Source organism: Hirsutella rhossiliensis (genome assembly GCF_020360975.1).
Source record: "Hirsutella rhossiliensis strain HR02 chromosome Unknown scaffold00004, whole genome shotgun sequence".
NCBI classification, from domain to species: Eukaryota; Fungi; Ascomycota; class Sordariomycetes; order Hypocreales; family Ophiocordycipitaceae; genus Hirsutella; species Hirsutella rhossiliensis.
The window spans coordinates 4,042,606-4,068,469 of record NW_025408670.1 but is presented as its reverse complement, the minus strand read 5'-3'; the positions used below and the strand labels follow the sequence as shown (position 1 = coordinate 4,068,469).

The 25,864-nt window shown below is 58.4% G+C and overlaps 7 protein-coding genes and 1 non-coding gene across 8 annotated transcripts; 3 read left to right on the top strand and 5 right to left on the bottom strand.

Annotated features, from left to right (window-relative positions):
* Positions 1–69: 69 nt before the first annotated feature.
* On the top strand, positions 70–2,845 carry HRG_04710 (mitochondrial inner-membrane-bound regulator; the record flags this gene model as incomplete). The annotated part of the gene is made up of 4 exons (XM_044863181.1): positions 70–838; positions 892–1,169; positions 1,229–2,084; positions 2,157–2,845. The coding sequence occupies 4 exons, from the start codon at positions 70–72 to the stop codon at positions 2,843–2,845; spliced, it is 2,592 nt and encodes an 863-aa protein (XP_044721795.1).
* Positions 2,846–3,558: 713 nt separating this feature from the next.
* On the bottom strand, positions 3,559–5,562 carry HRG_04709 (translation elongation factor EF-1 alpha; the record flags this gene model as incomplete). Its single annotated transcript, XM_044863180.1, has 7 exons — positions 3,559–4,667; positions 4,724–4,862; positions 5,122–5,184; positions 5,291–5,318; positions 5,368–5,378; positions 5,444–5,480; positions 5,558–5,562. The coding sequence occupies 7 exons, from the start codon at positions 5,560–5,562 to the stop codon at positions 3,559–3,561; spliced, it is 1,392 nt and encodes a 463-aa protein (XP_044721794.1).
* A 2,084-nt stretch (positions 5,563–7,646) lies between these two features.
* On the top strand, positions 7,647–7,738 carry HRG_12083. The gene has a single exon. It is a non-coding gene; the product is annotated as a tRNA-Arg (tRNA).
* Positions 7,739–7,983: 245 nt separating this feature from the next.
* Positions 7,984–9,546, bottom strand: HRG_04708 (major facilitator superfamily domain-containing protein; the record flags this gene model as incomplete). Its single annotated transcript, XM_044863179.1, has 3 exons — positions 7,984–9,073; positions 9,155–9,363; positions 9,475–9,546. The coding sequence occupies 3 exons, from the start codon at positions 9,544–9,546 to the stop codon at positions 7,984–7,986; spliced, it is 1,371 nt and encodes a 456-aa protein (XP_044721793.1).
* A 966-nt stretch (positions 9,547–10,512) lies between these two features.
* Positions 10,513–12,537, bottom strand: HRG_04707 (cytochrome p450 domain-containing protein; the record flags this gene model as incomplete). The annotated part of the gene is made up of 7 exons (XM_044863178.1): positions 10,513–10,551; positions 10,607–11,456; positions 11,515–11,644; positions 11,702–11,743; positions 11,830–12,036; positions 12,104–12,116; positions 12,187–12,537. 7 exons carry the CDS (start codon positions 12,535–12,537, stop codon positions 10,513–10,515), a joined length of 1,632 nt encoding a protein of 543 aa, XP_044721792.1.
* A 6,871-nt stretch (positions 12,538–19,408) lies between these two features.
* HRG_04706 (aldehyde dehydrogenase family domain-containing protein) lies at positions 19,409–21,213 on the bottom strand (the record flags this gene model as incomplete). The annotated part of the gene is made up of 2 exons (XM_044863177.1): positions 19,409–19,552; positions 19,861–21,213. The coding sequence occupies 2 exons, from the start codon at positions 21,211–21,213 to the stop codon at positions 19,409–19,411; spliced, it is 1,497 nt and encodes a 498-aa protein (XP_044721791.1).
* A 1,025-nt stretch (positions 21,214–22,238) lies between these two features.
* HRG_04705 (putative cyclase domain-containing protein) lies at positions 22,239–23,300 on the top strand (the record flags this gene model as incomplete). Its single annotated transcript, XM_044863176.1, has 1 exon — positions 22,239–23,300. The coding sequence occupies one exon, from the start codon at positions 22,239–22,241 to the stop codon at positions 23,298–23,300; it is 1,062 nt and encodes a 353-aa protein (XP_044721790.1).
* An 890-nt stretch (positions 23,301–24,190) lies between these two features.
* HRG_04704 (enoyl-(Acyl carrier protein) reductase domain-containing protein) lies at positions 24,191–25,006 on the bottom strand (the record flags this gene model as incomplete). The annotated part of the gene is made up of 2 exons (XM_044863175.1): positions 24,191–24,374; positions 24,435–25,006. The coding sequence occupies 2 exons, from the start codon at positions 25,004–25,006 to the stop codon at positions 24,191–24,193; spliced, it is 756 nt and encodes a 251-aa protein (XP_044721789.1).
* Between the last annotated feature and the right edge of the window lie 858 nt (positions 25,007–25,864).

Genomic DNA, 25,864 nt, shown 5'->3' with positions numbered 1-25,864 from the left:
CTTGCATCCGTTTGCTTGTACTTAGACCATCCGTTCCTGCAGCGCATCGGCTCGCGGGCAGCTTCTTCCATGCTTTCACAGGCTTCAGTTCTGCCGCGAGTTTGCCTGTCATGTCGACTGGGCCTCGCACTGCGCCGAGCGACGCGCCGGCCCCGTGCGACGCCCCCCTTCCCACCCCAGTCGCTACGACGATATTCCTCCGACTATGCCTTCGATTCGGCCGAAGCCTACGAGGCCAAGTTGACGGAACTGGTAAATAAGGAATATTACCATGACTTCCTCATCAAGAAGAACCTGGAACTCGAGTCATTGGGCAAGCCGGTCACCGCCCTGATCATCAAAAATCCAAACGAGATGCGCTCCCGCCCCACGCCCCTACCCGTGCTCGACGAGGAAGCGCCGTCCACAGGCACGCCTCTGCGAGTCGACGACGTTCTCCCCCAGGAAGAGGAGTCAGACTCGAAAACCCTGGAAGAAGCGATCAGGAATATCGACGAGCTGCGTCCCAGCGACACAGACGTTCTTAGACTACGCGAGCTGGAGAACCTGGTGGGCGCGCTCTACGAAGGATTCACCTGGGAGCAGTTGAACAGTTATTGTGTGGCCAGGAATCCAAAGCCCAGGTCTTGGGCAAAGGAAGCGAGCCCGTATCCCTGGATCGTCGAGCAGCAACCATGGGAGGCTGTTCGGATGGTGCAGCTGGAAAAACTGACTCCAAAGCGACAGATCGCGGCCAAGATCATCACGAAACTGTGGAATATTGGCGTTCGGGAACAGGTCAGGGGTCCAGGAAGAACGCTGGTCTGGTTTCGGCCATCCATATTCGAGCTCCTCTTTCGTACGTATCGGCTCGATTCCGCTTCGACCTGCAGCTCTAATGTCGCCGTGCAGGTCCCTCAAGCCAACTTCTGCAGACTTTGACCACCGAATGCCTGGGCGGATCAAAGCAGTGGAAAATAACACCGAGCCCCAGAGACTCTCGGTTGGAGATTTACAGCCCTAAAGCGACAGCGCGCACCATCTTGGCACGGATCGACGAAATGGTTCAATCCATGATGACGCGACATGTTCCAGTCAAGCCCTTGGGAAAGGTCGACATGTCGAGAGCGGTATTGAATGAGCTCGAGCGAATTACCAACACGTTGATTCGATACAAAGCCAATGACTCCGTATGCGCTCCTGCTTACTCGGCCAGCCTTCTCACGATCCGTCGTCTAACACTCTGTAGGAACTCTCGATATCATGGGTTGCAGACAACGCCATGCGCCAGCCGAATGAACCACGAGAGCAGAAGGCTTCGACTGGTCAGCGGACCCAAGATCCCGCAGACGTCGTTTTGCTGTTACTTCTGGCACAACAGGTGAATCCGCACCCCAGTGAAGTCGACGTCATATCTTCGTTCGAACGGGAACAACCCGTTGGCGGGAACACGACGTTTGTGAGCCATCATCGCGGAAACAGGGCTATGCTCTGGAACGACAAGATGCGGCAGTGGTCGAGGCGTGTCAACCCCACCTGCCGGAGGGATTCTGCCACGCCTCTAACGCAAACTTCCATCGTCGATAAAATGTCGCTGCCAAACCCTGTTATCAAGACCAAGGAGGGCCTGTCTATGAACCGCATCACGGCCACCTTTGGCCATGTCCTCCATTCCAGGCCTGCGCCTCCGTCCAACCCCGACGGGAGGCGCCGCGTCTTGTCCCCTGTTGTTCCGCATCCAGCATCATTCACCTCGGTCGGCGTCGGGAGCGACAAGCCCGTCGTCCAATCCACTGCAATCATCCTCCACTTCTCCCCGGAAAACGCTCAACGTAGCCACAAAGGCAAGCGCGCACCCGCCCTTCGGCTCAAACTCCCAATCGATCCGGACAGCGACCTCTCAAAATTTACCTTTCCGCCCGATTCCACCCTAGAGGGCGTCCTCGCCCCTTGGCACATGTCAGACGTTCTGCTGCCAGACGAGCGCGTCGACGTTCGCCTTTTTCAACAGCGGGTGCTCTCCCTTGACGCAAGCCAGCCCTCGCTCAAGGAGTTCTTGGCCACATCCGAGTTCAATCTTCTAGCAGGGCGGCTCAGGACGCCGAGTCATATACATCTCTCCATTCCGAACAATTGGCTTCCCGCCCGATCAAAACCCGCAAATCCTGTCAAACCAGCAAAGTCGTCCAAACCAGACAAGCCTAGGAAAGCTGTCAGGGGCACCAAGAGGGGAGGATTTGACGAGCCGGCAGAGCCATTGGCGCAACGAGGCACTGATACCCCATACCTGTTCGTCGGCCTGGAGATCCACCAAATGGTCGACCTGGAGCTCGACGGCTACACCCTCCGGTACAATAGCATCGAGGCCGGCCATCAAGGCGGCCAGCGGCAAGAAATTTCCCTTGTCGCCGATTCCGACCTCCGCAGCGGGAAGCCCGACACGGCGGAGACGGCCAACAAGTTTCTGCAGGCGGTCGAGGACGTTGCGTTTGGGAAGCTCTTTTCCTGGCACAAGGGCAACAAAATGGTGCAGGACCAGCGGTGCGTGGAAGATGAGCTCGATTGGGAGACGGTCGAGGGGGTTCCCGACGCCCACATGGCGATAATGCAGCAGATGGGTGCAGGGGAAGCTGAGCTGCCGGTGGTGGAGGAGGCTTATCCGCTTCAGAAGCCGGCTGACGCGGGAGCAACTCGGGGTGCTGCGGAGGAGGAGCAATCCCCGTCCCAAAGGCCTGCGGGCGCAGTGGAGGCTCTTGAGCCTGCATCAGAGAAGGCGACTCCGTCTTCGAAGAAACCTACCGCAGCAAGGGGAGTCGAAGATCCAGACTGGGTAACACAACTCCGCTCCATGGTGCGCCGGGACTGAAATCGTTTGCCGGCACACGCCCCATCTGGCCAGGAGCGTCCCATCCCAGGAGCACCGGCGGCTACTCTCTTCCCTATGGCGTTGGGAGGAGCTGAGCGCATACGAGATATCATTGTGTCGAATCGGGTCGCAGGCTGAAAAGGAGTGCCTCGGGGTTGCAGTACGAGGCGAATATACGAGCTCGTGAGGGACTTCACGCGGTAGAAAATATCATGACACATGGGAACGATCAAAATCATCGAGCGTCGACTTGTGTCGGGAGAACGTTGCCCATTTATCAGCCGTTTCAGGCTCTATCCTCCTTCATGTATGGCTTACTGTATTATACTGTAGCGTTCATTGAATAGACACCCGACTGAACGGGGAGACGAGCTTCCTCGACCGTCCAGACGTTTTCTATCGTGTCCCCGCATTCGTGTTTTGATGACACGGGAGGCAGTAAGCCTTCACCTCACCATGTCGTCACCAAGCCATCGGGTGGAAACACAGGTGGCACGAATCACTTCTAGACTCTCTAAGTTTTTTCTGTAAAGCACATCATGAGAAGTCCCGTCGCAGAAAACCCAAATACCCCAGCCTCTCATTATGTGCCCCGAGACAAAAGCCCAGTGTTCATCCCTTGCATAGGATATCGTTGCATCGTAGAAGTGAGAACATGACAACCCCAGCCAGACTCGGACCCCGATTCACCCCTTGCACATAGCGGCGAGAGCTTATTTCTTGCCAGCCTTGGCGGCAGACTTGGTGACCTTGCCGGAGCCAGCAGCGGCCTTCTCGACAGACTTGATGACACCGACGGCGACGGTCTGGCGCATGTCGCGGACGGCGAAGCGGCCCAGGGGAGGGTAGTCGGTGAAGGCCTCAACGCACATGGGCTTGGAGGGAACCATCTTGACGATGGCTGCATCACCAGACTTGATGAACTTGGGGGAGGTCTCGACAGCCTTGCCGGTACGGCGGTCGATCTTCTCCAGGAGCTCGGAGAACTTGCAGGCAATGTGGGCGGTGTGGCAGTCAAGGACGGGAGCGTAACCAGCGCCGACCTGACCGGGGTGGTTGAGGACGATGACCTGAGCGTTGAAGGAGGCAGCGCCCAGAGGGGGGTCGTTCTTGGAGTCGCCAGCGACGTTGCCACGGCGAATCTCCTTGACGGAGACGTTCTTCACGTTGAAGCCAACGTTGTCGCCGGGAAGACCCTCGACAAGCTGCTCGTGGTGCATCTCAACGGACTTGACTTCAGTGGTGACGTTGGCAGGAGCAAAGGTGACGACCATGCCGGGCTTGATGACGCCAGTCTCGACACGGCCGACGGGGACTGTTCCGATACCGCCAATCTTGTACACATCCTGGAGGGGCAGGCGCAGGGGCTTGTCGGAGGGACGCTTGGGAGGCTCGATGGAGTCGATGGCCTCGAGCAGAGTCTTGCCGGTGACCTTGCCGGACTTGATCTCCTTCTCCCAGCCCTTGTACCAGGGGCAGTTGGCGGAGGGCTCAATCATGTTGTCGCCGTTGAAGCCAGAGATGGGGACGAAGGCAACGGTCTTGGGGTTGTAGCCGACCTTCTTGATGAAGTTGGACGTCTCCTTGATGATTTCCTGGAAACGGGCCTCGGACCACTTGGTGGTGTCCATCTTGTTGATGGCGACGATGAGCTGCTTGACGCCCAGGGTGTAGGCAAGCAGAGCGTGCTCACGAGTCTGGCCATCCTTGGAGATACCAGCCTCGAACTCACCAGTGCCAGCAGCGATGATGAGGACAGCGCAATCGGCCTGAGAGGTACCAGTAATCATGTTCTTGATGAAATCACGGTGGCCGGGAGCGTCTGCGACGCCAGGTCAGCAAAGCATTCGAGATGAGGCAGCAATGGCAGCGACATACCGATGACAGTGACATAGTACTTGGGAGTCTCAAACTTCCACAGGGCAATGTCGATGGTGATGCCGCGCTCACGCTCGGCCTTGAGCTTGTCAAGAACCCACGCATACTTGAAAGAACCCTTGCCGAGTTCGGCGGCTTCCTGTAATTCGAATCGGTTTAGCGACGCGTCAAAAGATGAGATTGTGTTTTCTTTTGTTGGTTTAGGGGGAGGTCACTGATGCTATTGGCAGCAGCAGATCGGCGAGAGGTAGCGGGGTAGAGCCCCACCAACCTGAGGGAGAAGGCTGTGAGAAAATTTTGATTGCGCGCGTGGAGGGGTAACAGTGAATGCCCGCCCGGCCAATGGTTTGGGGTAGGAAAAACTCGCGCAGCAGAAGAAACGGATGGGCGAATATTACCTTCTCGAACTTCTCGATGGTTCGCTTATCGATACCACCGCACTTGTAGATCAAGTGGCCGGTCTAAGAAGCTTGTTAGAACATGTCCATCCGAGTACCCCGCGCTGGCGACAAGACAGGCGGGGTAGCACAAGCCGGATGTTGCAGTCGCGGCGGACGAGAGACTCACAGTAGTCGACTTGCCGGAGTCGACGTGGCTGACTCGAGTGTTAGCACGATGGAGGCTGGCCGCAAGGACCGATTGACGACACGTACCCCTAGAACATCAGTTAGCAAGGCACAGCATGTGGAAGGGGGGTGAGGCCATGGAGGGGCAACGCACGATAACGACCACGTTGATGTGAGTCTTGTCGTCCTTACTGCAAGACGGCGTCAGCAATGGTCTGCAGTCGGGAGGGAGAGGCTGCCGTGATGCCTCTGGGAGAGGGCGACATACCCCATCTTGGCGAGGTTTGTAGATGTGAAGATTTCGTGGGGATTGCTTGACTGGAAATTGAGCTGTTGAGCAAAGGCGCGTGTTAGACGATGCTCTCCTTGGGGATGGCGATGGTTGAAGGCGGGAACATACAAAATCGCAGGTCGGATGCTTGAACCGGGTATGCGAGACGAAGAGCAGAAAGGGAGAAAAATTCGCAAAAGCAGTGGTGGGAGGAGGAGATTTAAAGGGTGGGTAGAGAGAGGGGCGAGGTGGCTCATGCTGCTGCCGCACCTCGCGCGGGGCAACCAGAGGAGGGGGGCAATTTGTGCACGCTAGCCCTAACACGCCCGAGGTACTTTGTCGTGTCGTGTGAGGCTCTTTTTCCTCTGCCTGGCCGTGATTTTACCCCACCCCCTCTATTTTCGCATGTCTGTGGGTGGACTAGGGCTACGCGGGCCAATCAGACCGGTGCATTTCGGGCAGGTGTGTGCTGTATCGTGAATGTCGAGTCGCTGCTGCGACGCCCAAACGCATGTCCCGTCCAAGGCAGAGTTGCCCGTCGTCCGCCACACACACAAACTGCTACGATTCATCGCTGCGCTCCATCCCCGAGCACGCGTGTAGGTCCGCCGTCATCGGCAAGGAGCTACAAGCTGTGTTCCTCGCGGCGATATTACTCATCTTGCCCGGATGACTCTTGCGATACCGATGGTGCCCCCAGGCGATACATGCTTTCTGTTAGCCGATACCTTGCGAGGTGGGGTCAAGGCCGGATCCGCGATCGAGCGCAAAAAAATCATCGCTGCGTCTCGAGTTTCGCTTGGGGGGGGGGGGTGGAAAAGACGAGGGCCCGTCATGCCCAACGCGAGCCCAAAGGACAGGGCAATTGCCGCAACGGGTAGCTTGGCCGGTGCCTGGCGATGCTGGGTGGCATTTCTTTATCGTGCGGATATTTGATGGCGTGGAGAACGTGCTCTCCAGCTCAGCGGCTTCCACCGCCCGAGCTGTGGCTGGCTGGCTACCAAACCGTTTGGTGTGGGAGGTCGTCATGGCCCACTCTCCCTCGCCACCACCGCAATGCTGGCTCCAATCGCAGATGCTGTCCCTCTGCGAGCCAGCGGTTTCCGTCAGAAGTCGAAGGTATCGCTTCTGCTGAATGATGCCTATCCATCGCATTGCCGAGCCCTTTGTACATACATAGGCGGACATTCTGGGTCTCGGTTTTCATCAGCCTTCGCAGCACCCGATCCGTCAAAAGGGGGCGGCCGCGCAAACTCTACCACGCTCTTCTGGCCCGGCCCAATGATTCCGGCACGGAGGCTACCGTGTCCCCAAGCCACGGTGGAGTCTGCCTTGTGCGTTGGCGCCCAATTCCGTATTGTAAGTTACGTAGCGAGTGGAAGGTGAGGTCTGATTGATGCTGCTGCTCCCCTCCACCAACGCCTTGGCCTGCGGGAAGGTGGCGACGCAGTTTCGTAGGCGCTGCTTTCGTTGCGGCAGCATCGGGACGGTCAACGGCCGGTCTCTTGGGACCCGTTGGATGTCAATGCTTCTGGTACCATACGAGGCGTCATCAAAGACATGTTGTTGCTGCTTTCTCCGCCGGCCGGCGCTTTCAAACCCACACCTCGGCCTTGAACCGGGGGATGGTACAAGACTCCCTCTGGCCCGCGGACAGTATGCCGTATCCTTATTGCCCAAACATTCGGTTGTCTAAACTGCGGCAAATGGCGCAGTTGAACCTATCGGAACGAGTTTCATCATCGAGTCCCCGAAATGCAGCATCATACCTAGTTGGCAACCCGATGTAGCCCTCACTGGAAGCACATCTCGAGCTCGTGGCATTTACACCGATCCTCCGCTCACTTATCCTCCCACGCAAGGGGCCGGGCTCGTCCCCATCCCTTTCATCGTCGCTGTAGTCTATTCCGTCTCCAGGTCTGCAGTGGATCACGGCCTCCCCGTATGCGGCCAGGCCTGGGTAACCTTGAAATAGCATTGTAGGCCTCAAAGCCCCCAACGCAGCACGACCTCCCGCGCCTCCCTTGTGCAACTGCTCGTTTGGTCGAGTGGTATTGTCGGGCGGCGTGCCGTGGCAGCTGCCAGAGCCCGTATAGAGTAATAGCAACTCGTTGGCCTCCTATCTCGGTCATACCCGGGTGACAGCCAAGGATCTCGGTGCAAATCCGAGTGCGGGTGTTCTTTTTTTTGTCTTTTTCTGCAGCTCTTACTTGATAAACCTGTTGGTTGACTGCGTCCGTATTTAAATACTGACTCTCAACACATCTGTTCAGGACAATGGATAGATTGCTCTCGACGGTGCTTAGCCGCCCGTCGAGCTCTGTGAGACACACACATGGTGCGCTTGTGCTGCTCGTCGCCCTCCTTCATGCCCCCAAGTCAAATCGTACACTCTCCACCCACCCGTGACATTGCCTCCTTGGCTATCTCGCCTTCCCATTCACCTTTGCCGCTTGAGCTGCCTTGGGCGTCTTGAGCCCCATCATGACAGCCACCGCCACCACTGCTATGCCCGTCGCGCCCAGCCGGTACGCGTACTCGCGCCCGGCCCACCAGTACACGCTGGTGAAGAGGACGGGTCCCAGCCCGCGTCCAAGCTGGCCCCAGCTCCGCAGGATGCCCAGCTTGCTGCCGCGCTCGTCCTCGCTCGAGTCGAAGCTGCTCAGCGCGTTGAGGCCCGTCACGACGGTGGCCGACGTCGTGGCCAGGCAGGTGGCGGCCGCGTAGAGCCCGCCTACGGTGTCGATCCGACCGAGCAGGATAAAGGCCGCCAGGCAGGACAAGATGCCGACGCGGATGGACGAGAGCGGGGCCATTCTGCGCGTGACGCCGCCCTGGAGCACCGAGGCCACGAGGCCGATGAAGCCCAGCAACCGGCCGTTCTTGCCCGAGCTGAAACCAAAGAGCTCGTAGGTCATGAAGGACAGGGAGCTTTCCATGCCGGAGAAGAACAAGAGGAAGAAGAAGTTGATGGCGTAGATCAGCGAGGGCGAGTTGGTCTTTTCCACCACCGCCGACGACTGCGCCGGCCGCTTCTTGGCCTCGGACGCCTTGCTGTTGCCATTGCCCTTGGGTGCCTTGGCATCCACCAGCGCAGGCAAGGTCTCGGGGAGGCAAAAATAGAGATACGCCGTCTCGACGACGATGAGGAAGAGGCTGAAGCCCGCGGCAACGGCAAACGGATTGGCCGCGACGGCGGACATGGTGCTGAGCCAAGCGCCAAGAGCGGGGCCAAAGGTAAAGGCGACGCAGAAGCAGGCGCCGATGATGGCCATGGTCGGGCTGCGCGAGGCGTCGTCGGAAATGTCGCTGGCGATTGCCGTCGCGAGCTGGACGTTGCCCTCGGACAGGCCGCCGACGACGCGACTGGCGATGAAGGTGCGGAAATCGACGGCAACGACCCACAGCAGCACCGACACGATGTTGCCGCACATGGAGGCCAGCAGGGTGGTGCGGCGGCCGTAGCGATCCGAGAAGCGGCCGATTATCGGAGAGGCCATGGCTTGGAGGAGACTATTGAGCAGCAGAGGCGGGAAGCGTCAGCATGACGGCGGCGGCCACGAGTCGCGGGAGCTCGGGGAGGCTATTGCGTACGAGAAGAGCGAGCCCATGGCTCCGCCCAGCAAGACAATGTCATGTCGCGAGTCGATGCGCCGGGAAAAGGCAGCTTTGTACCGGTTGAGGCCGCCGAGGACCTGGCGCAGCAAGGTAGGCGGGCTGTCGCCGACAAACGACGGCGCTTCGCGATCGCGGTAGAACTCGAGAAGCTTGGGGAAGAGCGGGAGGATAAAGGTGAAGGATATCTGCGGAGAGACACGTCAGCTACTCAATTCTCTGCCATGACTTAGTTGCGCCTCCGTCTTGACGGAGCAAGCATTGCCGCGCGGCAAAGAGAGCCGGAAAGGAGGGATTACCAGATCCAGGAGGAGGGATATGATGATGACGCGGAGCACCCTCTTGCGCGTGGCCGGGTCGATGGCTGCCATGGCGGTTCGGCGATGCTTTCCTTTCTTTCTCTCGGTTCTCTCGGTTCTCTCGGTTCACTGGCTGCGCAGCTGGGCGGCGGGTCCGTCGTGGGCGCGCGCGCTGTCCGCTGTTGGGCCGGCTGGAGGAAAGGAGGGCGTGGCGCAAGCAAGCAAGCAAGTGATAGCTTCTCCAACACAGTCGATGGGATGAAAGGGGGGGGGGGTAGAGGGAGAGGGGAGAGGGAGAGGTGACGGCGCAAAGGGAGGCAGAGGCTGATGACGGAAGCACAGAGGCCCGGTCCATGGCCATTAGGCATGATGACATGGCCCCGGCGTCCGTCCGGACCCGCTGCGGACCCAACGCCAAGCAGGCCCCTCCCGTCCGTGCCCACTCGCTCATCGGCCGCCGCCGTGGGTTCCCAATCTTTGTCACGGTCTCATCAGTGGGCCCAGTCATTGGCCCGGCAGATGCTCGTCTTGGTGCAAAGTAGAGCAGATAAATCTAACTGCTCGAATGCCGTGTCCGGGTTGGGCGGGCTTCCCAAAGGGAGCAGCCGAAACATTCTTGAAAGAACGGTAGGCGACCAGCCCGATGGACTTGTCGCCCAGCTACGAATACAAAGTACCAAATAAAGGCTACAGCGCCACACGCAAAGATTCCCGTCCGACGACAAGCCCTCCAATCATAGCGGGACGAATCGGCAGACACAGCAGCTATAGCCGCCGTGTCTTGGGCCAGCGTTGATGGAGCTTGGCCAGATAAGCCTCTTCCCTGCATGAGAGCAAACCTCTTCCCACAGGGGTCCACAGACACCCCATTCCTAGCCTCTCCTTCCTGCGTGCCAGACCCATCAAATGCTTCTTGCATGTACAAACTGCCGTGGTCAGCTTCTTTGCGCTCTGTCGCATGCATGCGTGTGTCCCGCCCCCGGATTCTCCCAGCCTCGGCGGCGTTCCCGGCCCTGGCTGCCCAATAGTCGGCGTTGGTCAGCTGGCTTCGAGCACGAATCGGAGCCCCTTGCTGCCCTGCGTCGCCGTGTCAGCGCATTTCCCGCCCATTGGGCTAGGCCTCATCACCGACCTTGTACGGAATGGGCACAAAGTAGTCGGCCGCCATCTGGCAGTCCTTCGGCGTGCTGTGGTAAATCTTCAAGACGCCAACGTCTCCCGGCCGCCGATCGCCGTCCTCGTTGGCCCCGACGGTGCCACCACTCCCCCACCGGCGAAATAGCTTCGCCAGTAACAGGTACAGCTCTGCCTGTGCGAGGGCCATGCCCAGGCAAATGCGCGTGCCGCCTCCGAAAATGTGCAGACGCCTGTCGAGTCCCTCGCCGTCCTTGACCCCGAGCCAGCGCTCCGGGTGGAAGCCCAGCGCATCGGGGAACTCGCTCTCGTTCATGACGGTGTGGAAGGGGCTCATGCTCACTACGGTCCCCGGCGGAAGCCTCCACAGCTTTCCAGACTTTCGATCTTTGCACACCAATGTCTCGTCCGGCGCGATCCTCGGGAGTCTGCCACTGGTTCCAATATTGTGTCGAAAGGCTTCCTTGACCACGGCCCGCAGATACGGAAGATTCTCCAGCTTGGCTAGAGAAACGACCTCGTTGGGGTCTGGGAGGGCGGCAAACAGCTCGTCCCGCAGATTGCGCAGCGTCGACGGTCGGTGCAGGAGGTGAAAGGCCGCCATGGTCAGGGTCCACGCCGACGTCAGGGTCCCGCCCTGGACAAGGATCTGACCCTCTTGCGCTAGTCGCTGCGGTGTCTTTTCCTCGGGCGGAAGCTGTTTCGAGGTGAGCATTTCGTGAAAGATTGTCGGGTGGCTAGCGTCGAGCTGCCACTTGTCCGTGTTTTCGGATGCCTTGATGTCCCGGATTTGATCCAGGATGTCGTTCTTCATCTTGAGGAACCCTCCCCAGCCTGCAGGGGGTAAGCTGGGGGTAAGAGGTCTGCTCCAACAACGGGGTCGATGCCAACGTACCGGGAACCCACCGGCCCGAGAAGGACTCGGGTAGGCTGTTGACAAGAGTAAGGGCCCAATTCATGTGTTTGACGAGCATCCCCATGTGCGTTCCCATGAGCAAGTTGTCAGTCACCTCGGCGCCAAAATCCGGCTTCTCGACTGGCAAGGGGCCGAGTTAGTCTCGTCAACGTTGGATCGTCGGGAGCCGTGACGTACTGAGGTGATCGCATCTCGCAAACGCGTATTCGTTGATGACGTCTAGGGATTTGTTTAAGCAGGTGAACGTAGACTCTTTTTGGTCCTGTCATGGAGCCCAAGAGAAATAGTTTAGGGGGAGATGTTACCATTGGAAAAGGCCGAAAAGGGATACATGATATTCAAGGGCTCCCCTTTGCGGGTGGTTGCGTACTTGACGAGGGCATCGCTAAGAGCATTCACGCGCTCTTCCAAGACTGGCTGGAGGTTTCGGACGCTCTGTGTCGAGAAGAAAGGATTCAAGGCACTGCGTCGCAGCTTGTGATGGTAGTGGCCGAGGGTGGCAAGCGAGCTGTCTGGATCACTCAGTGTTAGACCCTTTCGGATCGACGTCCAGGGGTGGTTGATGGCCCTGAGACGTACGAGGAGAGCCAAACTGCGTCGGGCCGGTCAATTGAGAGATGTCGAGCACGTTTCCCTTGTCCCCAGGGAGCGAGAGGCCATACCTGCTTGGCATAGAACCCCCACTTGTTTCGCGGCCGAGAGGCCCCTCCGTAGAGGTCGGCGTGAAAGTCGGGGTCGAGTACGTGAACTTCCCACGGGTTGATGCGGATCACATCCCCGTACTCTTCGTGGAGCCTGAGCAGCTTGAACGAGTACTGGCCTCCCAGCACAATGTCATAGTAGAACTCGTAGAACTGGGTCAGGGCGGCCAGCTTGGGGCCCGGCACATGGGCGATGGGGCTGAGGTAGAGCCGCTGGACTGCCAGGACAAGGGCGTAGACGAGGCAGACGGCAAAGGCGAGAGCGCCAAGCTGAGCCCAGTTGGAAGAGCCGATGAGGCTCTGGACAGCCATGTTGACCGAGCTTCGCGACAACCGACGCGATGTTGTCAGTAAGGGGCAAGATTGCCCAGGCTTGCAGGTGGAGACGAAGACGATTAATAAATAGCTGCGGCACACATGGCCACCGGCGCGAAGCAAGCCAGGCGGTGAGAGTCGACAGAGAGGCGCAAAGGAGGCACCGGGCGAGATTGTCGGGTGGCATTGAGTCGACGCCGCCGATGCTGCACTGTCTGTACCCCGTCACTCCACAGTGCCAGGGGCTCCCAGGGAGGCTGGGGGGATCCATCACAGAAGCCGCAGACCGAGAGTGCTTGGCGAACACTGTACTGTAGACGATGGCATGCACGCAGAGAGGAGAGGCGTGCCAGATTGATGAACGGCCGGCCCTTGGTATGCGAGCTGGAGCAGATGGGGGGCCTCGTCGGCAGCAGCGGGTATTGGCCGAGGGGCAGGCGTAAAGGGCGGGAGCAGATTGGTGGCGAGCAAGCGAAAGGGGGGAGGATGAAGACGTTGCAGCTCGATCCTACGTTGCCAGGAGCGTACAGTGTGCTTGCGCCAAACACTGTACGTGCCCGTGCCCTCGCATCGCACAGTACAGTCTGGAGTGCCGCGACTTCGTACTGTAATCGACGAAGGCTCCCTCTGCCCACATCACGGTGCAACGCATCGCACTGCAACCGCCATTCACGGCCGCACGACGGGCCTCTGCCTAAATGGGCCTGCTGATTCAGGTCGGCAGGGAGGCCCATCCGACCGGAGGAAAGCCATGGCGTGAACGGCACCTGCAACAGGCCTCGCCCGTCAAGCCCCCAACTGCACGTCCGTTTGCCGGCGACGAGACGAGCCAGTCACCAGCCAAGCCATCTCGGAGCTGAAGCCTTTTCTCCAGCTCGGTCAACGCATCATCTCGAATCGACGGCTGCAGGTGCATACCTAGCCGTGGATGCTTCATCCCGTCACGTCTTTTTATTCGCGGTCCATCCTTGAGGGGCGCCAATTTGATTGTGAATGGGTGTGGACGCCAGCAGCTTCGGTTCAATAGGATCTTCTCCTTTTCGATGCGCAAGGGAATGTCGTGCTCGCTGCCGTGAGCCTGGTCTCAGTTCTGCCCGTCTCAGCCTGACTACCGGGAGTAATTATACCGAATGCACGTCTCATCTAAGTCCGCTTCTCGATGGCCCGCTTGACTGTGCCGGACATTCTCCATCTTCTACGGAGCCATGGACAGCGCATATCTCCCATGCCATGTTTGTACGACGCAGTCAGTGACTGTGTCATTTCGTCACATGCGGCATCGACGGTTGTGATTCTGTCATAGCAGCATCAACGTGGCTCGACCCCTAGCTGGCTGGAGTGGCCCCCATGCAACATGCGGATGCCCCGCGAGACACCGAGCCGTTCTATTGTCTCGTGGGAAGAGTCCTGTGCCGCATTGTGCAGAAACGGGGCCTTCAAGTAACTAATTACAGCATTCGTCTCCGTACATTGTGTACAAACTATAAGGCGTGGTTTCTGCCCTCACCAAGTCTGCACATCACGATCGTGCCACCCCTTGTTTATGGAAGCCCTACGTACGGTATCAGATAACCCCCATCATCCAATGTCCGGGTAGAATATCCGAGCTGTACCAAGGTGGCTCCCTTTCCTTACGCCACAAAATACTTTTCTCAGCTCAGGTAACACGAAGCGCACGTCTGGGGCGGGCCGTTGAACATCACGAATAGGAATCGCATCCGCAAGTCTGAAACTACAACGCACAGGCAACAAGGCCGTCAGCTGTCAGGTCCCGATACTCCGAGGCCCGTCGTGGCCCCGACGACCAAATCCCACGATTTCCCGTCTTCTCAGAGAGACACTCCGGCCCTTGCCAGGCACAGATGGGTGAGTCAAGGCATGGGAAGGCTCCTTTGGGAATCTCACGCTGGCCGAGGCCTCCCCGGCACAGCCTTCCGTTGCCCCCACCCTTCAACATGGAACAGGAAGAGGAAAATCGGAGAGGGTCCAATGGGACCAAGGGCTTTGCAGCGGCGATGACGGGCACCGAGGACGGGTTCTTGGGCGGGCGGGTGGTGTGAATATGCACGTCCACGTATGCAGCACCAGCAGGGTCTCGCTGCCTCGAGTCTTCATCGAGAGTCTGTCTTTGCAGGAGCTGAGGCTGCGTCGCCCACTGACGGTTGCAAGTTATTGGTCCGTCTCTCCATTACATCCGTTGTGTCTCGGTATGCCTGCTACAGGCGTGCCCGAGCGCAGAGCTATCGAACCGCGCCAGCAACACGAGGCACAGTAGCCATTTGGCCGTTCCGGGCTATGCAGGCTCCTGGTGCTGGGCGATCGTCCGACTTTTCGACCTGGACTGCGGCTGCAGCCAAGCAAGTGGCTAAGCTATGCAGCCTGCTCGTTGGACAAGTACAGTAGTGTTTGCCGCAGTACCTCACTCCAGCCGTCTTGTAGTCTTGGCTCGATCGTTTCATTCGATCCTCCGTCCGTTCTTGGTACCAACATTGAACCCAGGCATGCCGGTACGTGTAGGGCTGACTGGTTCTTTTCCAAGCACCCCGTTTCATCTCAAGAGGCCTTTCACCGCAACAAGTGCCGGCTACAGATGATTCCTGATGCATCTCTTCACTTAACCACCATGTCCCCCTACCCTGCAAGTGATCAGGCAAGGCAACGTGAGGCGAGGCGGATACGGGATGTTGCTTGTAGTAACTGACCAGCATGCAAGTACCCTACACGATCAGATACAAAGTATTTAAACTACAAAAAGCGCCTGATGTTGCACAATTGAAGCACGAGAAAGAAGGAAAGAAAGTCGACACAGCCCAATGACAGACATGTTGCTGACGAGCTTGACACCAGCTGAATATAGGCTCGAACTTAAAGGCATCTTTATGTAGTTATGGTTAGTGAGGCTATATTAAATCACCCGTATTCATGAAAACTTGGTGCCCAGGTTGCGATCAATGACCTCTAAGAGCCTAAGGTGTCCTTTGGCTTGACGTCAAGCCTTGACCTGTCTGGACCTTTACTTGAGTAACGAGACATGGTCGTGGTTGTGACTATCTTCGGCTTTGTTGAGACAAGTCGTCCATCGATGAGCTCAAGCAGCAAGACGGAGACTCTTTTGTCTTGGTAAAACGACCGATGGCCAAGGCTCAAGCAGGCCCACATCATACCCAAGCTCGGTGGACTGCGCCAGATAGCCAACGGCTTCGGCTCCTCCACTGTCTCTCCGCGTCTGGGTCCCACTTCGGATGGTCCCCCTTCCCGTCTGGGGGCCGCCCCCAGCAGCGTGGTAGCAGCCAGACAACCTACAGAAGCCCCGGCACTCAGTTCCGAGATGTTGGCTGCTCCCGATCGGACTTGACCCAAGGACGAGAGGGACCTGAGACACAGCACGACTGTGGAGCAATCCCGCGTCTTGTTAGCTCTCGCTTTCCATGTCCTCTTCACGCGATTCTGTGCCAGAAATGAGGGTTCGACGGAAGCAAAAGTATCCGTTGGCGTTGCCGCCTTGGACCATTCTATTACCATTGCTGGTGCTGGTTCTGACCAAGAAGCCCAACCCTCCTCTTCGTGTATCTGACCGATTCTAATATGGGATTTCAACCTCCCCAATGCCAAACTTTTGTCGGATTTTTCCGCTTCTCCTTTTCCCAGTCTATTTTTGGCCGAGTCATTCTCAAACAAAAAGATCAGAAGACGCCGAGGACAATGAAAGAAAATTGTCAATACGACAACAAGCGAGGAGGGCAAGATCTCTTCCATAACGCCAACGCTTCGAGACGTATCAGAGCTGATCGGTCGGCATCATCTTTCAGTCGAGACGGGCAAGTCGCTGCACCAAGACGTCAGCATCCAGGAGCCTCTTTGGTCTGCGAATTGGAGGCTACACCCACCCGTCGAGCTTCCAGTAAGGCCCGGTCCACCCCGTTTCAACCCGTCAGGAAGGCTTGGGCGGCTTGGGAGCGTTGGGCTTCACCACGCCAGTCGTGTCATAGGGGCCGCGAGGCATGGCTGCTGATGCTTTATAACGTGTGGTTTGGCCGCTTGGAGAAGTATCAAGGCCGCAACCTCGGCGGAGTGTTTCTCAACAAGACGTGGGCAGGCGGCGGAGCAGGTCCAGGCTGTCAGATAGAGGCAACGGGTGTGGAGACGGACGAGAGAGGGCGGCGAAAAGCAGGAGCGGCGAGTTATAAGAGGCGCAATTGGGTAACAGGCACAGCGTCGGACAGCCTGACTTTTCTCTCTGGTCGATGAGAGAGCTCAGAGGGACGAAATTCGGAGGACATGTCTGAGATTTTTAAGCCCCGGTCTGCAGTGGGTGAGTCTCGTCCCAAGAGCTGCCTGCTAGGGGCGCACAAGCTCGCATGGCAGTCCTTTTGCTAAGCTCAGTCTAGGTACACTACGGAGTGCGAGTACCGAAGTCGTGATGACCCTTGGCAGTCAGCGAGACCCCTGACGACATGGCATCCTTGACCGACCCCTCCCCCTTGCTCGTTGGCGATTTCCTAGTGCTACACCATATTTCCTACGCAAGCAGCTCAGCTCGAGGCCCGTTGAGGATCCACAGGGGGTCTGTACTGTTTGCTTGTCGACCGTGGAAGGCGAGCCAGAGGTGACAGAGGACGACAGCAGGAGAGGGAGAGAGAGCATATGCGGGCCCGGTGCATGGCCGTGACGGCTCCCCGATGAACCTAATCGTGCCTGTATCTCGCATGCATATACTTGGTACGGACGAATGGATTCCAGCTCCGGCGCGGCGAGTACACATGGACGACGAGCAATGCATGCACTACCGCCATTTGCGAGTACATACATACATGGGAAAACGTGCCCGAGGAACCGTCGCTCCGGTGAGCGGCCGAGGAGAGCCAGTGTCGCGCCCGGGGCACTCGGTATCCAACGCGGTGAGTTGGGGCATGTCCCGGTGTAACCCCCTGAGCTTCTAGAAGTGCACGCCGATGATCCTGCGCCGCCAGGACGGCGGACACGGTGGAGACTGCTCATACCGCCAATGCCAACGGTGACACAAAATCAACCTATGCTCCAGCGGCGGCGGTCCCAGGTGAGCGTGAGGAAACCGGCATGGGGGGGGAGGGGGGAGGGACCCGCGGACATGGGCCTTGTCTGCACCCGGCAACGACACAGCAAGGAGTTTGGGTTTGCGAGAGGAGGAGTTTGCCGCGGCGTATTCGTATACTTGGTACACATCGATACCAGAAGTGCAGATGAATGCTTCGTACAGCATGCTGCAGTCGGCCATATGGGATGATGACGTCCGCGTGGCCCGAGAGCCGACGGATTTCCCAGCCCCTGGAGCGCACACGGGGGCCTGGGATTCCAACGGCCGGCCGGCAGCGTCCGGATCATGGGCTGCTCTGCGAGCCTCATTTCTCGTCGACACAGAGAGCCACATGATGTCGGAGGCACCGCCTCACACAGGCCCGGATGGCGCCTCCCGGGGGCGCGTTGGGGGAGAAGAATCGTCGAGGGAACCGCCGCGGCATGGGGGCCTGTTGGTTCCTTGAAGATGCCTGGTTTGCTGTGCTCCCTCCGACAAGCCAGCAACAGTCCCCCCCGCTAATTATTTTCCATTTATTTATCTCTGTTTGATTGTTTTTGCTTTGTGGGAGGCTGGCTGGCTGGCCGGCCCGCCAGGTAACAACTGGTCGTGACAAGGATGGATGGAGTGAGGCTTGAGCAAAGGAGGAAAGGGGATGGAGGGAGGGAGGGACCCATGGATGCCGATTGCCCGTTTCGTTTCGACAACGAGCGAGCGTCAAACCTTTTTCTTCCTTCTTCGCGATACAAGCAGCTACTAAAGTAGGGCGACCGGGGAATGGGAAACGAGGCCCGGCCGGCGATGGATTGCGGCGCCGCGACTCGTCCGTCGACATTATGCAAGATGCCCCGATCCACACAAGACAGGGGTCAGCAGCCTTTTTTCTTACATGCCATTGGTACCCAAGGCATTTCTTGGCCCAGTTGTCGACGCTTCTTTTCCCCTCGCCGCCCTGCCCCCACGCTTTCTTTTTCCCCTCCTCGTCGCCGTCGTCCTCCTCCGTTCTCCCTCCGTCCTCCCTCCGAAAGGGAGACTGGGACATGCTGCTGCACTACTCCCTGAGCCCTATATCGCCTTTACCTAAGGCACGCTCTGCAGCGCCCGAGTCTTTGGGTTTCAGGCCAGCCTTGGCCTTGGACAGGGGGGGGACGATTGGCGGTGCGGAGAGTGGCCTGTTTCGTATCCGGGTCTGGCATGCAAGTTTATCAGCACGAGCAAACTCTATGACTATTTGTTTCTGCTGAGGAAAATAGAAGCAGTAGTAAATGAAGAGCAAATCCCCCTTCAGCCCCTCCAGTCCCCCCAGAAAAAAACGGACCGGCCGGGAGGGCGGAAACGAGGCCCCCAGTCCCGCGGCGCGAACCGGGACAGCCGCCTTAAATGTCTCCACGGTGCCGCAGCTTCGGTACCCAAAACCCAAGTCCCTGGAACAAACTACGGGAGGGAGTTGCTTTGTACGCAGTGGTGTGTAGATACATGTATGTGAATAAGCAGCGCTCGCATGGCGCAGCTGTTTGACCCCGGGGGTGCCGGGGCGGGCGATAGCATGCACACTTACACAAGCATGATGCTTGATGGAGAAGCAGGGGAAAAAGAAAGAAAAACCGATAATATAAAAAGAAAAGAACTCCTGAGCGGTCGTCTGCGGCGAGGCGGCAAGCGCGGACAATGCAACAAGCGTAACAATGACGATTACCGGCCCGGCCAAGCACACGCCGTTGACGAGTCCCCCTGGCCTCACCGTCGCACAAAAAAGGGCACTTTTTCTTGTTTTTCTCCTCGTCCGCCTCCCAGGTCAGGAGCCTCGGAGCCTCATCACCAATGGTCCTCGATGGTCAGCGTGCCGCACTTGGTCACCAGGAACTCGTCGACGGCCACGTCCTTTCCGCTCTCCTTTCCCCAGCCACTTTCCTTGATGCCGCCAAAGGGGGTCTCGGGGGAGGAGCCGGCGCCCGTGTTCTAACATCGGGGTGTGTGTGTTAGCGAGTCGCACCAAGACTTCTGTGTCCCGTGCAGATTTCAAGCTCTAGGTCTCCTGCCCTCTCCAAATAAGAGGGACAATAAAAAGGAAGAGACTGGAAAGAAGAAAATAGGACGCGACCCAATCAGTCGGGAGAGAGAGGGAGGGGGGGGTAGAAGCAAGCAACGCACCAAAAGAAAGCACCGGTGAGGAGAGAGCAAAAAAGTGAGACGGGGGGGGGGAGAAAAGGAAAAACGGCCATAAGCAGGGGCATAGGATACAGAAAGAAGGAAAAGAAATGACGCACCAGTCCAATCATGCCTGCTTCCAGCTTCTCAAACATCCTCCACAGCCGGTGGACGTCCTTGGTGAAGACATAGCTGGCCAGGCCCATGCTCGTCTTATTCGCCCGCGCCACGACCTCGTCCTCGGTATCAAAGACGGAGACGCCAGCCAGGGGCGCAAAGATCTCCTCGCGACTCATGAGCATGTCGTCGGTGACGCCCGTCAGGATGGTCGGCTCCATGAAATACCCTCCGCCGCCGCCGTCGGACATGCGCTTGCCGGTACCCAGCTCCAGCTTCCCCCCCTTGGACAGCGCGTCCTGGGCCATGGCCTCGGCCTTGTCGAGCCCCCTCGGCGTCGTGACGGGCCCAAAGTCAGTGTCCTCGGCCAGGCTGTAGCCCATCTTGAGCCTCGACGCCTGCTCCACCAGCGCCGCCACCAGCTTGTCGTGCAGGCCTCGCTGCACGTAGATGCGGTTGGCCGAGATGCAGGCCTGGCCGGCGTGCCGCCACTTGAGGGCCATGAGCTGCTCCAACACGCGGGCGAGGTTGGCGTCGTCGAACACGACAAAGGGGCAGTTGCCCCCGAGCTCCAGCGTCGAGCCCTTGAGGTTCTGCGCGCACAGCCCGGCAATGATCTTGCCCACGCGCGTGCTCCCCGTAAACGACACCTTGCGCACAAGCGGGTGCCGGCAGAGCTCCTCGGCGACGGGCGGGGTGCCGTCGAGGCTCGTCGTCAGCACGTTGACGGCGCCGGCGGGGAACCCGGCCCGGACGGCGAGCCGGGCCAGCGACAGCGCCGAGACGGGCGTCTCGGGCGACGGCTTGACCACCATGGTGCATCCGGCCGCCAGCGCGGCGCTCATCTTGCGCAGCGCCAGCACCAGCGGGAAGTTCCACGGCACCAGGGCCGCCACGACGCCGACGGGCTGCTTGATGATGATGGCGCGCCGGCCGCCGACGGCCGACGTGATGGAGCTGCCCTGGATCCTCTCCGCCTCGCCGATGAACCACCACAGGAAGCTGAGGGCGTAGTCGACCTCTTGGTCCGCCTCCCGCAGCGGCTTGCCCGTCTCGGAGGTGAGCACCTTGGCGAGATCCCCTTTCGCCTCGGTAATGAGCTGGTGCCATTGAAAGAGGCTCTTCGAGCGCTGCTTCGGCGTCCACTTGGAGTATGTCTGGAACGCCTCGTGGCTCGACTGTACGGCGCCGTCGACGTCTTGGGCGGCGGCGTCCGAGCACGCCGCCCAGACGTTGCCCGTGCCTGGGTCAACGACGTCGAAGCGTTTGCCGGACTGGGCCGGGACGGACTCGCCGTGCACGAGACAGTCAAACTGCTCGGGCTTGCTGGCTGTCTGCTCGGAGGCGGGACTCATCTTGTCTCTTGGCCTAGTTTTTGTTCTCTTTAGAGGTGTATGAGTTCAGTATCGGACTCGACTGCTTCCTCTCCCTTTCTGACTCGCGCTCTCCAAGTATGCGTGGCGTCGTCTTCTCGAGCTCACACGGTCGCCCTTGCTGCGGAGCTTTCCTTTGAGCTGATGAATGATGCTGTCCGAAATGCCGATCCGAGCATCAGGTGAATATACCTGACAACAGTTAAGCGACGGGAATGTCGCCGGGTTTGCATGGAACCTTGTCGCCGGACAGTCTTATGCGGGTTCTTATTCCAGCACCCTCTCCTCTCCCCCTTTCCCCTCATGCCCCTCAACGCCAGTTCACAATCCCCCCGCACGACTCGGCATAGGCGTACAAATACCACTGTAATTTCATCATCTGCAGCAGGACAACCAATGAGCATGAAGCGTACTTCTCGGCCTTCGGGGTTTGGTACAACCCTGGAGCGGGCAACCCCCCAGCTTCTGCGCCTGGGCTGGGACGGCAACACCTCTCGGCATTACGGCAGCAGAAGCGATTGGCGATGGCGGCCCGACTCCTTGTCTGCTTGTCATTTGAGTTTCCTGAGCCGTGTGAATCCTCTTTGTGAACGGCTGCCCGGGAAAGCTTGACGCCTTGGTAGTTTACCAAGACCACATTGTTCTCGGTGAGGCCTTGATACGTGGGGATCTGGCGGCGAGTTCCAATACTCAAATGAATGAGTCAAGCTAACCTTCATTCTGGCCTTTGACTGTGCAACTTGGAGCTTTACGAAGCTGCCGAGCATCCACACTTGGTGGACTTGGCAGCATATGTTGCCCACCCCAAAGGGTAGTCAAGGGACTCAGCTGATCATGCTGTGCTTCTGGATGATTGCATGGGGCAGCCTGCATTTCATGCTCTGTGTCCTCTCCATACGGCGGCATGTACATATTTGAGCTGGATTTTGGCTTATCTTGATCCTATAAGCTATTAGAGGATTTCTTCGACAAGAGTTCTCCTGGGCGACTTATACACGTGATCGATTATGATTCAGGAGAACACGATGGCTCCGGAGCATGCTACGTCCTCGGGCCCGGCGCCTCGGTCGTTGCATGATGTCCCGTACGACTCCTTGCCAGACAAGTACCGAGTATGGCCGGGCAAGCCCGGCTCCAGGGAAGAAGGCCTCGGACGCCTCGTGCTGCTCACGCCCGAGATCGTCGCCGAAGCAGCCAGGCGTTGCATTCAGACAGGCGTCCGCGTCTCGCTCAACTGGGACCTTACCAAGCTAGACACTGCCAACTTCAGCCGTTCCCCCGCCCAGCACCACATCTTCTCCCTGCTCGGGGGCAAGGCATTTGACGATGTCTACATCTTCAACCCCCAACAGTCGACCCAGTGGGATGGCCTCCGCCACTTCTCGGCACCGTTTCCCACGGAGGAGAACCCGGCACAGCGGTTGTATTACGGTGGGACGACGGCCATGGAGATTACGCACCGCGCCAACCATCGCATTGGCATCCAGCACTGGGCCACGGAGGGCATCTGTGGCAGGGGCGTGCTGCTTGACTACGTCGCATATGCCGAGAAGCACTCCATAACGTACAGCCCTCTGTCACAACACGGGATCCCGCTCCGAGTCTTGAAGCAGATGGCCTGCGACCAGGGAATTGAGTTCCGCCGCGGCGACATCCTCTTCATCCGGACGGGCCTGACGAAGCTATGGGATACCCAAATGACCCCAGCCGACAAGGTGGCCTATTCGCACGACCCCATCCCCCGCCACGCCGGCGTCGAGGGGACCGAGGAAATGTTGCGCTGGCTCTGGGACGAAGGATTCGCGGCCGTGGCGGGAGACTCCATTTCGTTCGAGGTGTACCCGCCGCTGGAGTCGTATCCCAGAGAGGACCAGGACGATGAGCCCGGACTGTTTCTGCACGAGCGTCTCCTCGCCGGCATGGGGGTTCCTATTGGTGAGCTCTTTGACCTCGAGGAGCTCAGCCGCACGTGTCGAGGCCTTGGCCGCTGGGAGTTTTTCGTCACCAGCTCGCCCCTGAACATGCCGGGGGGCGTGAGCAGCCCGCCCAACTGCCTGGCATTGTTTTGAGGCTGCCCAACAGCGATGACGGATGCGTAGCATAACGCAGAGGACTGTGGATTTAGGTACCTTGCTTCAATGATTTCCAGAATACGGCTGCATAGCGAACGTGATCAAGTCTAGTTGTCTCGAGGGTACCCGCTGAGAAACTCAACTCGTCCGAGACAAACGAAGATGGCCTTGTTGCAACTCTTTTTATCTCAGTACATGCAGTAGAAGACTGGACACTGCCATTGCCAGAGTCATCGACCTACAGACGACATGTCGGCTCGGCCACGCGTCAGATTCAAGTTTGTTATCAAGAAAGGTCTCGACGGGGTTGATAGCATGCAATATCAAGGACTGCGGTAATTAAAAGTGTACACATGACGTGAAGTAGCACGGTTGTGCAGGCGCTTGCCATTGAATACTGAAATGTGAGGATGTAATGTTATTCAATGTGACCACCGTCCCGCAGGGAGCCAGGACACTTCCACCTGCGAGGTCAGAGGTCGGCACGGGGTATTATCGGACGTACGAGTGTACAGTTTGTGTCGAAACACAACCGGTAAGGATACGCATACGCGTATATGGGGTCTGGTACGCTCCTCGCTCCTAGCTTTACTGTTGGCGGCAAGGGCCATTCCATGGCATTCCATTGCTGTTGAGCCCTGGGGCCAGAAGAAGCCTTGACCCTGCCTGTGGCGTTGACTGGAGCAAGCACCTTGCATCCGCGAGTAGGCCAGAAGTCGTCAAAGCTAGCGTTTTGTGACATGGTATCTGGCGCGCGGTAGAGGCACGATTCATGATGATCTGATTAAGAACCAGAGACAAACCCTGCAAGTGGAAATCCTCAAGAACAGAAGGACCAGGTATGGGGACTTTGAATGAAATACTTGCTCCCAAGTCCCCATCAAGGCTCAAACACAGCGTCCACCGTCCACCTCGAGATTGACGCCGGTGACCAAGGAGGCCTCGTCACTGGCAAGATAACAGCAGGCATTGGCAACGTCTGCGGGCTCTGAGGGCCGGCCTAGAGGCACAGTCTCGACAAACGGCGCCAAGTTCTCGGCGGTCCCAGGCTTGCCAAGGAACAAGTGCGTCCTGGCATGGTTCGGTCATGTTAGTCACGAAGCATCTCGTGGGTACAGCAGGGAGACAGACATTCCCGTGTTTCCCACGACTGGCGAGACGGCGTTGAAGCGAATTTTCTTGGGCCCGTATTCGACGGCCATGCCCTTGGTTGCGGTGATGAGGGCGCCCTTGGTGGCATTGTACCACGTCAGCCGTGGTCGTGGCCGGACGCCTCCAGTCGAGGCCACTTGGATGAAGCAGCCTGGGCGGTTGTCTTTGAGGAAATAGGGCAAGAGAACGGCCGTCGACATGAACATGGACTTGACATTGACCTTGAAGACCAGATCAAACTCGTCCTCGGTCACGTCCTCGGTTGCCTTATTGGGATATGTGACGCCGGCGTTGTTGACGACGATATCGAGCTGCCCGAATTCGCGCAGGGTATCCGATAGCAGCCGCTCCCAGTCCGACTTGCTGGAGACGTCTGCCGTGACAAACTTGCAGCCCAACTCTTGAGCAGCGGCTTGGCCAGCCTCGTCGGCCATATCCGCGATGACGACCTTGGATCCTTCATGCACAAACTTGGCCGCGATGCCCTTGCCGAAGCCCGAGGCAGCGCCCGTCACAATGGACACCTTGCCTTGGAGACGTCCGTGAGTCATGGTCTCGGCTACAGGTGAGTCGCGAGATGCAGGACTCAGCGGCCGTCCTCTAGTGACACGAGACGTGGAGTGGTTTTTGAAGACCCTGCAAGTAACCGCCCCCTCTTGGACATTGCCGCTCAGCCGTGAGCTGCAGAGCGCCCGTGGCAGTTGCATCGGGTGCGGAGAAGGGAGCATGTGATGGCGGCGATTGGTGGACACTGCATACTGTACAGACGTCGTTTCGGCTTCCCCGCGGCCTTGATGAGAGTGCAGTAGCTCTGGGTGAGAGTTTCGGCAATCAGAACTGTCGTACCGGATGTTGTGAACACTTGAACGTGGAGGAGCGGCGCTCCCACATGGGCTGTGTAGGCCGCTGTGGAACAAGGACGCCCGGTTTGATCCAGTTGGCTAGTTCACGACGGACTCGTGTCACAGTTGTTCGCGCTGCCACGAGGAGTGAGTGATGTGACTGGGTTATGTTGGATGAACCAGACTCATGTGGGCGCTTCCATGTTGACGTGATGGATGATGTCCTACCCTGTACTCCGTACCTACTCCAAGAAAGCTTCAACGGCGAGAGTGAAACCGGTCGTCGCACAGCCATGTAAACGTGTGTAAAAAGTGAGCACAACGGCTCCCCTTGCCTCCCTTGGCCCGGCTCGGTTGGCGGCACTACGGGTAAGCGGATAAGTTAGCGACAAAGGGAGAAGAGGGTGGAAGCCGATTCGATGCACCCACTCTCCCTCCTGTACTCCTGTCCCCGCCCCTTTGCCTCCCGGTATACGGATACCGTAGCGAGCAGGTCATGAAACCCATTCGAAAAGCTGAAACAAGCTGCCAGAGGGCGGCGGATCTCGAAAAGGGAGGCGTCAAAAA